At 25.8% G+C, this 12079-nt stretch overlaps 1 protein-coding gene across 1 annotated transcript in view; it reads right to left on the bottom strand.

Moving 5' to 3' along the window:
* Window positions 1-320: 320 nt before the first annotated feature.
* LOC129971469 (putative extracellular sulfatase Sulf-1 homolog) overlaps window positions 321-12079 on the bottom strand; it is a 90893-nt gene continuing 79134 nt past the window's right edge. Inside the window, exons 14-20 of the mRNA XM_056085265.1 lie at window positions 9468-9731; window positions 8366-8487; window positions 4463-4662; window positions 3234-3376; window positions 3024-3141; window positions 2350-2407; window positions 321-1032 (exon numbers count right to left, since the gene is read on the bottom strand). Coding sequence (XP_055941240.1) covers window positions 966-1032; window positions 2350-2407; window positions 3024-3141; window positions 3234-3376; window positions 4463-4662; window positions 8366-8487; window positions 9468-9731 — 972 coding nt within the window. The 3' untranslated portion in view covers window positions 321-965. The remainder of the gene's footprint in view (window positions 1033-2349; window positions 2408-3023; window positions 3142-3233; window positions 3377-4462; window positions 4663-8365; window positions 8488-9467; window positions 9732-12079) is intronic.

Below are 12079 nucleotides of genomic sequence, written 5' to 3'. Positions count from 1 at the left end.
AATAACAATAAAAAGGCAATGTAAAAAAGGTACTTAAATTAGATTTTAAAAAAATGATTTTACAGATTGATAGTTGATAGGTTCTTTTCAATTTATAATTAAAATATTAACATGTAAATATTTGGTAATGTATACTTATAAATCCAAAAAGCTATTGTAAACAATTATTAAGCATCCAAATAAACAAATATATCTTGAAGGTATTTGGATCGAAAATAGACTTAAAAATCCATTAATATAAAACTTATTCATCACACATCTTTGGCACATATTAAAAGTCCATACATTACACATAAAGAAGATAGTGATTAATTTTCTTCCAAAAATCAAATTATTTTATTAAAAATAATGCAAATATTGAATAAAATAATAAGAAATTAAAACAATCAAATTATTTTTGTTACTAATTTTGATCAAATTTTAATTAAAATGGTAAAGAGTTGCATATTTAACACATAACAAAGTAATTAAAAAACATCACAGACTTAAAAGTCATCCTCATGAAGAACAACTTAAAAAATATGCACAATCTCGATGTGTACAAAAATCAGTAACAAAAAGAAATGTACTCAATTTTAAAATTTCGAAAAGTAGACCTAAAATATATTTCTTGCGAAGAAAATTACTTTTGTCTTAAATCCTTTGAATTAAAACCGGTATAATGATAAAATAAGGATGACTTAGCTCATTAGCTGCCAAGCTTAAAATTTAATCCAATAGATGTTCAAAAAAAAAAAAAAAACAGCAAGAAAATGCAGATGTTATGAAAAATGATGATGAAAATAAAATTACTCATTCAAAGCAACTAAAATGTCCATTGAACAAGCAACTGAAGTCTATATCACGTCTTAAATTAACTAAAGCACATCCACAGGAGGGGAAATACCGGGCCGAATTTTCATTAGGATGGTTGTCATCCCATCTGCAGATTCTGCTTCATTTTTGCAAGCAGTAATTTGCATTAATTACTTCCATCGCCTTTCTGCAGAATTTTTACTGTTCCATCTTTCCCTATGATCACTTCTTCCATGCCTGCATAAAAAAGATAATTTGTAAGTGAAACAATAGAATACAACAATAAAACGGTTCAATATGATAATACAAGATTCAAACTAAGAATTCAAATCCAGATATTATGCCATCAATATAAAACTAAAAATAACCAAAAAGGAAAGAAATTAATATGTTCTAGTTGGTTTTTTTTAAAAATGGAAACCGCTGTATCACTACCCACTATGTAATGTAGGTGGCAAGAACTTAATACTTCTTTCCCACCTTGAAAGAGCTACTTCTACTTGTTCTGTTAATCTTTTATTTTGTTCTTTTTGCATAAAAATATTTTCTACCCCTGTTCTTGTTAAAAATGCCATAGCGTTTCTTGAAGTTCTGAACATTCAAGTGAAGGAATCATTCCATACCCACGCACCATGTTAGAAACAAGGAAAAATCTATTTATCAATTTACTGTAAGAATGCAATAATTATTTCATATACACTGAAATACATAATTTTTTTCTCACAGATGATATTATAAAGCAATAAGAATGTATTGATTAATTTTTCTTTCTATTTGGCCACTTTTAGCTGTATACTAACAAATATCGAAGGATAAAATATACATATAAATTAGTTACTGTGAAAAAAAGCATTTAACATTTTTTTGAAGATTATATTGTTTTGGCATAAAATTCATAAGAAGGTGACTACAAAACAGTAAATTTAAGAAAAATATAATTGAAAATTTTCTTATCCCACAATTTTAAGAAAATATGAACATTTGAAAGAAATTATAAATAGCACCACTAAAATTATCTCCAATATCAGTGGCAAGGCATGTTGTGATATAGCCTAAAGGAACTATTTATGCTAATTTTGTTCCTATCTAATTATAATATTAATGCTGCATTTTTTAATGATTTTTAGATATGAAAAGTTTTGCATGTTGTTTTATTTTCATTTTTCCAGTATATTAATTCATTTAAAAATTTTTTATAATTCAAATATATTTATTAAACAAATTTCAGTTCAATTTGAGCCATGAAATTCAAGATCCAAAGTCGAAGTGATCAAATTGTAACTCCAAACTTAAGAGGAAAATTTTTTATTTTACCATACGAGTACATACAATGTATTTCGTTAAAAAAAAAAAGTTAAAAGAAGAATTGATCTCGGATAGTATGATGCATTCTCTGGGTAAAGCATAATAATAAAAGTATGTGAATTAAAAATTAAATTATGCTATTTTAATCATATTACAAAATCTTTTCATACAAAGATATAAATTAGAATAATGATGAAAATTTACTGAACTTTTGCATACATACTTAATAATAATATGATTAGTACAAACCTAATAGGTCTCATTCTTATATTTGCAGCTGCTCTTTGTTTGTGCTGGTGCCGAGAACCTGGAAAATTAAATTTGAAATGTATGTTTTGACATAATTTGAATGAAATTATTTTCTAAATATTTTCTTTCACTAAATATAAACTAATGAGTCAAATTAATAATGCCAACTTAGAAAGTGTTAAAATGAAAATAACTATTATTCCATTTTGGACCATTCCAACCAAATTTAATTTTAAAAAAATTTATATGTAGCTTTTGAATAATGTTAAAATTTTTATAAGAAATGATTCTTTGTCTCATTTAATTTGGTTAGTCTGTCTCATTTATTTTGGTTTTTTTGGTTCATTTAATAGTTTACTGACTTTTATTGTAAAGGAGCAAACATTTCCTCCAATTTCCTCAAACTTCTAGGTAAGATTATTTTGATTATAGAATTAAGTAATGTTTCAATGTATTAAGTTTGTTAAATCAATAAACTAATTACTCATTCTCATATTTGAGATTTAGTTTACATAAAAAGCTATAATTATATTAAATACTCATTGATCAATACTATTTATTAACATTATGACAAATTTGTGATATCTAACTTAATGATCCAAACTTTTCTAAGGGTTAAAATTATAATTATGTAAATTTTAAAGTTTGGAATTTCAGATTTGTGACATACAAACCTTCATATTTATAGCGGATAGTGCATTCTTTGGAACCTTTGCAACTTCTTAGTTTGTTTAAGGTCATTCGTAACTTTTCTAGAGTTCCATAATCCAGATCATATACAGCATTTCTCATCTTTAAATAAGAGAAATATTAATTCGAAATTGTTTTAAAATCAGAGAACTGAAAATCATCAAAAAATAAAGTTTCAGTTATGCATCCCTTACCTGATATGGATCTGTTCGTAAGTCATAGAAAGTTATGAAACCAGTAACAAATTCACAATACAAGAAATTATGTGTATCATTTATTGTTCTTAAGCACCAAAACGTATTATTGTTTGCATTCTGACAGAAACAAAAAGGTCCCTCTGGAAAGAGAAAAACAATGCACTTCAATACTTATCTGAGCTTAAGCAAAAAAAAAGAAAGTAAACAATGGAAATAATATTCTTCATATTATATAGATATATATATTGTTAAAAAGTGTAAAATAAAAGGTGCAGCAAAGCATTTTTTTTGCAAGTAAGAAATTTTTTAAAAAATGCCCAGTATAATGAGATAGATCAATAATTCCATTTGTGAACTAAATAGTTTTATGAGACAAAGAAAACTATGTTCCAAAATGGCATGTAAGGAAGTTACCAACTCTAAAAATGTTGGTATCAACTAATAATGAATTCTGAAATTTAATCAATGATATTTATTTAAATTATAAGTAAAATTTACTTTTTAATTTAAAAATGAAATACTAACCATCATCGAATGTACACAAATCAGCAGCAGATTAAAAAAACATTTTATTTTGAAAAGTAACCACATTTTTTTTTTAACTATAGTAATTCAAAATTGCCTTCAAAAATATATTTCAGCATCAACTAGTGCAAAATGCATAAAAACAGTGCCCTATATAAAAATTAAAAAGATCAAAATAGTAATAATCAATTGTCACACAGAATTAGAGTTTAAAATATAAGTGTGGTATGAGACTTGACAAAATCAAATTTGTGAAGCAGAAACAATCAACATAAATACTTTATGAATCAAAGAATGAAACTTTTTTTATTTTTATTATCAAAAACCTAAAAAAGAATCAAAAGGAGAAAAATCCCAAAAAGTAAAGAAAAAAAAACTAGTTATAATTTCATATCTTGCATCTTTCTTTTTTGAAATGCCTGAAATTGCTAAAAATCTTTTAAAAAAGGATATGGAAAGTGGAAAAAAATCTGTAATATCAAAAATTTTTTTTTAAGATTCTATTATTGAAAAACACATTTTGAAACCACCAATTATTGAGCTGCTAAGGAAATTTAACTCGGAAATATAACTTATGTCTGCTTCTTGTTACAAGACAAGTGTGCATCTAATTATTTAGTAAGATACATAATTCCAACAGTACACAATATTTATACCATGGAGATATTTCAAACTTCAATCAAAACGAACTATTCATTTACCTGTCCAAAGAGGTGGCGTCTTCCAGTGATCATTATCTTGAGTGAAGCAGTTCATTTTCTCTGCATTGCATGTCATGTTTTCAAATTTAGTTTTTCTCCTCAGTTTTCTCTCCATCTTTTTCTGGTGCTCCTCTTTTCTCTGTTGGCGTTCACGTTTCAAATCCTCTCGCCGTTGCCTTCGCTCGTCTTTCAAATGTTGCCTGTTTAAACCAAAAGCAAAAATAAAAAATTTTTAAAATGTAACTGGCCTATTAATACAAATTCAAAAACAGGTTTCTTTTAAAATCAATTCTGTTCATCTTGAATATGCATTAAATAATAAATAAGTATTCAGAAGCCAATGAAACATTTTCACATAATCACCTACCTCTATTAATAATAAAGATGAATATATGTGTATGTGTATCTTTTCCATTAAATAATTACATGATTTTTTTTTTCAATTGTAACATACTAAAGAAGAAGGATTAAGTTTAACATCTGTGCAGTTTACATGAGAAATAAGAAGCTGAAGTTACAATATCATGAAAGCTAGATGATAGATTACCTTGAAAGTTACATTTTTACTAGCATATGAGGTCATGGACTTTATTAGGATGATTCATGCAAACAATAAACAAAACAAATACAATGCTAACAAACATTAATATAATTTTGATGTCAAGAAGAATTTGATGCATAAAAATATCTTCTATGGAATCAAAAACATTAAATTATGCATAAGAGATTAACTGGAAATAACAAAAACAATATTCATGGCTGGTCGCCAAAAACAGCTAGTCACTAATAACAGAGAATATTATTTTGATGTTCCAGATACAGACCACGGGACCTAACACTAATGAATTTGGCATAGATATACTTTGGAAGGTAGAAATAAGCACTTCAAAATGTATTTCTTTGAATTTCAATTAAAAATAAAATAAAATAAAATTTTGATTTGAAATTTGTAATTATATTTACATTTATAAAATATCATTTATTAAAGATACTAATTTAATTAGTGTACAGTTTTTCTCTAAATGTTGGTAGTTTTTTTTTAATATTTTTAATAGCAATTACACTTCATTGCCATAGAGACAATTTAAATCATTTTCATAACTTCTACAAATATTTAATTGTGTATTTTCCTGTAATTATGGAAAGTTTAAGGAATGAAGATTCTCTTCATTTATTTCAAATACTTTGATAGAAGTGCATTTATTTGTATATTTTTATTTTATTTCATCAACGTTTTTCATTGAATTTCTATAAAAAGCCCTCTAAGATGTCTTTACTACTAATATATATTGATTGTGTATGTGTGTACATACACATTTTGGCATTCAATAGACCAGATTGTTTAACCTAGAACTCCCAACCTTAGCAAAAATATTCAGTGGATAATGAGATAAAAGTTTTTTTTTTTTTTTAATTTTAATCAAAAATTAAGAGATATTTTTAAACTGTCCCATGATAACTTTTAAAAATAAAACTTCCATTATTGATGATCAAAATATGAAAATTCTTTTTTTTAATAGCATTCATTACAAGATAAAATTTTAATAAAATTTCTTTAAATTTTGTTATATTTACAATTACATTTTAACTTCAAAAATAAGTAATGGTAAAAATTTCTTGAAATGAGATTATTTTTAAGCACTGTTACTCTTTCCTGTAATATAACTGGAGGAATAAAAATATAAATAGGAATTTAAGGAAATACATAAGAGAATGGTGCAAGATTTCTATAATAGTATGTTTATCAAAATTTGAAGTTTAAAATATTTTTTTGAAGAAATTATGAAGATCAAGTTACCCAAATATGTAATTGCAATTTTTAACAGCCATTAATCCTAGTGAACCAACTAATCTCTAAAGGCAGGTAATTAAATAATATATAATAATGATAATGTGAACTGTTTTAAACTGCTGACCAAGCAATTCTTTAATTTTGATTCCTACGCCACTCTCAAAAATGGGAAGTCAATTTTCTAAATTGTTAAACCTTTTTTTTTTTTTTTTTTTTTTTTTTTTTTTTTTTGTGCCTTTTTACATCATATTTTTATCATCAAATACCACATTTTTCTCCAACAGCCATGGCTCAAACTCATTGATATTAATATTGAAAATCAAATTTAAGCTTTTTCTTTAATCAATCAAATCAACACTAAATGATGTTATTGCTGTTTATCAATAACAGGCAATTTCTTTCAAGACTCTACAGTACAAAGGCTATTTACCTAACATATGCAGAATGAGAGTTTAATTATTACAAAGATCAGTAATTGTAGCTGAGTTGCCAACAGCAAAAATAAGTCACTGAAAGCAGTTAAATTTGTCAACATAAAAAGAATACTTCCTTGGAATCGTTGCTTAAAGTATATTTGTTTATCAGAACTCTAGTGCAGAACTCCAATACTAAATGAAACATCGGATAATGAATCTGTACTATAGTACATTTTCAGTACAATCAAGACCAGTTGTAAACTTAAATTTGTTTTATAGTTAAGATAGTTAATTATCATTACTAAGGTTTCATGTATTACTGTACTTCATGTTTCTACTGTATCATGCAGTTCTCAGTGTACAGATATTCCCTTAGAGAAATAAAATCATACCATAAATCATCATTACATAAATAAAGAAATAAAACCAATCCAAACAGAAGTTAGATTCTTCAAACCATTTCCAAGTAGGGTATAAAGTTGCAGTTCTTTCATACTATTGCATACAAATAAAAATCTTTGTGGTACAGTAGATGAATAAAAAGGTTGGTAAATCCATGATTATTAATTCTTTTTTTTTCTTCAAAATGATGGTGCATGCTAAGAGTAGAAATCACAAAATTGCCCGAGTATAAGTAAATTCCAAAGTATAATTTTTTTTAATCAGCAAACTGTTTATTTAAATGATGTATATTTAAAAATTTATTCAAATTTTATAATTTTTAAAAAACTGAATTATTCAGCAAATATAACTTGAAAAAATCATAAATTTACAGAATTCAAAGGCAAAATGCAATCAGGGAAATAAAACAAAAAGTATATGAAATCAATGATACATAGTAGTTGCCACTTGATATGATCACTATGGGCCATAATAAATTTGAAAATATAAATTGATTGATAGCAATAATTGAATTGAATGAAATAACTATTTTTTAATACCACAAGGGAAAGCATGGGAAAAAATTTAGTAGACTTTTCTGACTTTTAAGAATTTTATTTTTGTATTTAAGTTCTTTTTATTTATTAATTATAATTTTATTTTGTAATTATTTATTAATTTAATTTATTTATTCCTATTAATTTTATTTTGTAATTATCAGTTCTTTTTAATCCAATTAGCTTTCATATTTCTATTGCATTTGATAACGGTTTATGGTTATCCGATAACATTCAAGTTAGATCTTGCAGCATAGCTGACTTTTCAATTAAATCGATACCTCTCTAGTCCAGACAAAAATAAATAAATAAAATAATAATAGTAATTGTGAAAGCCCTCCCATAGGAAAAACAACATCCTAATATTTCTTCACAAGTGCAGCAAGAAAATAAATGAGCATCAATGCTAGCTGAAAATGAATGATTTATTTCTCTACTTCAAACTTGATTACATTAAATGATGTAGTGATCACACTAAACGAATATTTTAATGTATACCTGAATACATCGATTCAGGACCAGAGAATTTTGATAACATAAAATGCATGATGGCTTTAACTGTGATCACACTAAATGGTATCCACTATATTAATAAGGTAACCTGCTGAAATCCTACTGGATCAAAGAAAATATTAATCGTATATACAAAAAAATATTATTATTGTTTTGTTAGAACTAAACGCATCTTTTCAAAAAAAAAAAAATGATATTTTAGCTTTTTTTTAAATGCAAGGCAATTTAAAATGCAGAAACTTACTTCAGACGTAACTGTTCTTCAGGGTCACAAACACAAGATTTCTGATAGGAATTTGGATCATATAATTCTGGACCCACATAATTTTTATGTGGCTTAACTTTCTTCAACTGCTTCCTGATTGTCTGGGAGAAGAGAAAGGAAATGAAAAAATAGTCAAAAACTGCAATAACTCTTTGAAAATTCAATGCTTCCAGTTTTTCAATCCACTATTATTTTACTATGGTGATACAAGATTTTTAAAAGATAAAATGTATATCAAACTTTTTTTTTTGAGAGAGAGAGAGAACATCAGAAGAAAAATAGCATTTGTAGTCTTTTTTTTTTTAATTTATAATGTTTTGTACCTACATTTCAACATCTTATGACAATTATAGATCTTTAAAGATCTCATTTATTTACAAGTCATTTAAAATTACTTTACTGTCTGATTATTCACAGTTTGAGACATATTGCATTATGATTTTTTTAAGTGCCCATTCTTTTCAAAAAGTATTTATTCAAATTAATTTCCAATTATAGAGTTAAAAATTATGAATGTAAGTTTCACATTCAAGATCAAAATAATAATAAAGGCATAACTCTCTGACTGTGATCTAGATATTTTTAATTTCATAAACGTGTTCAAGTTAGTAGATAACTAGCTGAAGTTGCCTGCTTTCCACTTTCATCAGAATCAGTGCACATTGGTTTCTCTATATTAATAATTTTTCCCATGGCTTATTTTAAAATTTCTTAATCATTTTACAAAATACTACTAATAATATATGCAACAGAGCAAACAGAGTTTTAAGGATGAGGGTTATTTCAAAATTATTCTCAAAACTCTGAACTATGGTCAGGTGAACAAAAATGATAATACATCATAACTACCCTCTCCTAACTTTAATGTTTTACTAGCAGGACCATGTTTGGCCCCAAAAAATTTAAGTCATATACTAATCCCCCTTTCATGGGTTTGGGTCTTGCCATTATAAGCAGTGGATTTTACAGAAAAGAAATTAATAAAATTTTAAGTGTCAGAGGGTTGGAAGCTTCTCCATAAAAAGTACAAAAAGAAAATTCTAATTCGAAAGATTTTCTAACCAGTGTTTAATTTTTATACCTTTAGTTCTTCCAATTTCTGCTTCAATTTCTTAATCATTCCATCCAATTTTTCTTTCCTTTCATGCCATTGCCCAGGCGTTTGGTATTTATCATCAAAGCAGGCTTTACTACCATTGGGTAGTGATACACACTCATTATAAATGCCCAGCTGGAATGTTGGCACTGTCTCTCGTTTTTCACGTTCTTCGAAGATGGTTGATTCAGTGAAAAGTAACAGCTCTTCTTCACCAGAGTCATCACGATTGTCAATCGCCAATTTTGGCTGAAAAAATAGCAAATATAACTTTATAATACATTTAAACAATATAATCTCAATTACAATTCCCTTTGATGGAAAATTTCAACATACAAACTGTGAAATTATGATACGTGATTTAAGACAAGGAATGCAAAATTACAAGAAAGAAATTCCCAAAATGACTAATAATGTACAAATTCTATTATAAAAAACCAATATAAATATCTTCGTGCAAGGCAGAATTTGAATAACTAAACTTTGGACGTTTAAATTAAAATTTTTGATAAACAATAATTAAATCAAATTAAAATGTGCTGAATTGTGGAAACAAATTTTGCTGAAACTTGTAAAATATAAAATCTTCAAAACTATAGGGCTTTTAAAACTTCTTCCATTAAAAGTTCCTCAAAATTTTTTTTGGCTAATTCAAAAATGTATAGTAAATAAAGAAAAAAGTTTGAATTATATCATTTTAAAATAGAAAATTTTATCTTTCTAATAATACTAAATCAAATTCTGTAGAATATTTTATTGAACAAAAAAAAATAACTGAAAGCATTATATACTGCATGTAATTCACTACAATCAATAAGTGGAAATAGTAGTAAATAGTAATTCACTACAATCAATAAGTGGATTCAGTAGAAAATTTTTAAATGTTCCCTCTGTAAAGTAAAACTAGGAGGTGTGTTGCTACCTACTGTCTTCTTTCATTTCTATTATTCAGAGTTAGTTAAGAAATCCAGTCCAGAAAAACATTTTTTATTTTATTTTTTGGTGCAAAATTTTGATGAATCAGATTAAAGTAAATGTTTGCAATAAATTTTTAAGTGCATGCTATGAGTAAAACACTTTTTATACATTCCAAAATTCAAAAGCTAATCTCCCAATTGACATTAAATTTCATACCACACAATATTAATGCATTTTATTAAATTGTAGCCCTGAAAAAAAAAAACCTATACATGGTAAACCAATCCGTCAATAAACTTTATTAGAATACAAATATAATAGGACAGATAAGAAAATATTTAACTGAAACAACATTTTCAATCACATAAACGCCTTCTTTTATAAAAGTATAATTTTACATGTATTTTCTGACTATAATTATTTTTTTAAATTGTATAAAATCCCTCTGAATTATAGAAATTGTATATTTTTACTTCAAAAATTGCTTTTCATATTTTTATTAATATTTAAATAATTATAAACAAAACATCTTTACTATCATGATACAAACTATTAAATGATTACTTTAAAAAAATATTAATAGCAAGATTACTTCCTTTATTTTTATTAATTTATTTTCTTATATTTGAGCATCAATTTCTACAATTTTTTCAATCATCAGTTTAATATTTTTTTTCTTTTGCAGTAATTTCATTTGCAACGCTGCTTTGCGTTTGTTAGACAACTTTTCCTTTTCTTTCCCTCAAACTTTTTTCTGCTCTTCTAAAGCTTCATAATATCTTGCATGTGCTCATTTAGCATTCTGAAATAAATCTTTTGAAATCGGGATATTTAAAATAGCTTCATAAAAGTTTACAATATCATACACAGTTCCAAAACCAATTAAAGAATCTTCTTTCAGATTTTCAACAAGCATATTTTTGTTGATACTAATTCCACTTTCCATAGCTGCATTGCCACATGGCAAACAATAATTAAAATTGCAACTTTGCAAAAATAAAAAAAATCACTAAACTCAAAACATTAGAATAGAAATAATCTAAATGAATTTTTTCATTAAATGAATCAAGATATGCTTTCTATTTATTTTTTAGTGTTTGGGAAATTTCAAATGGGATCTTTATAAATTCTGAACATGCCAGTAAAATTTGTGCTTTGGAATAAAGAATTTGATGTAAATCAATCATTCACTTTTCACATAATACTACTTTGTTCATCAATAAATGTGGTTTTAAACAAAATGGAGTTTTTAAAACAGCAAAATTTTAGGGCATGCATTCAAATATATTTTTTATAGTATTCTTTACAAATATAAAACATTCTGTTAAAATGCCACTTTTCAAGTTTCATTAGCTACATTAGTAATTAAGTAGCTTGTAGCTCTGTCAAAAATAAGCTGTCTAATGTTTATGCTTCATCGATTATGTTTCCTTTGTAAATATTTTTCATTAACCATTTAACAAGAAGGAAAGATTTTCATCTAAGAAAAGCACCACTGATTCAAATGTCTGATTTTTTTTTTTTTTTTTAATGGCTGAAGAATATTAGCAATAATAGAGAAAAAGCCAATTTTAGCCAGAATCAATTTATCCTAATAATTTATAATATAAACAAGCTAAAATTAATTACTTACCATATGAAACCAAAATTTTATCCTATTTAAATATTAAATGAAAATT

The sequence above is a fragment of the Argiope bruennichi genome, chromosome 6 (genome assembly GCF_947563725.1).
Source record: "Argiope bruennichi chromosome 6, qqArgBrue1.1, whole genome shotgun sequence".
NCBI classification, from domain to species: domain Eukaryota; kingdom Metazoa; phylum Arthropoda; class Arachnida; order Araneae; family Araneidae; genus Argiope; species Argiope bruennichi.
This window is presented reverse-complemented; position numbering and strand designations above follow the sequence as displayed.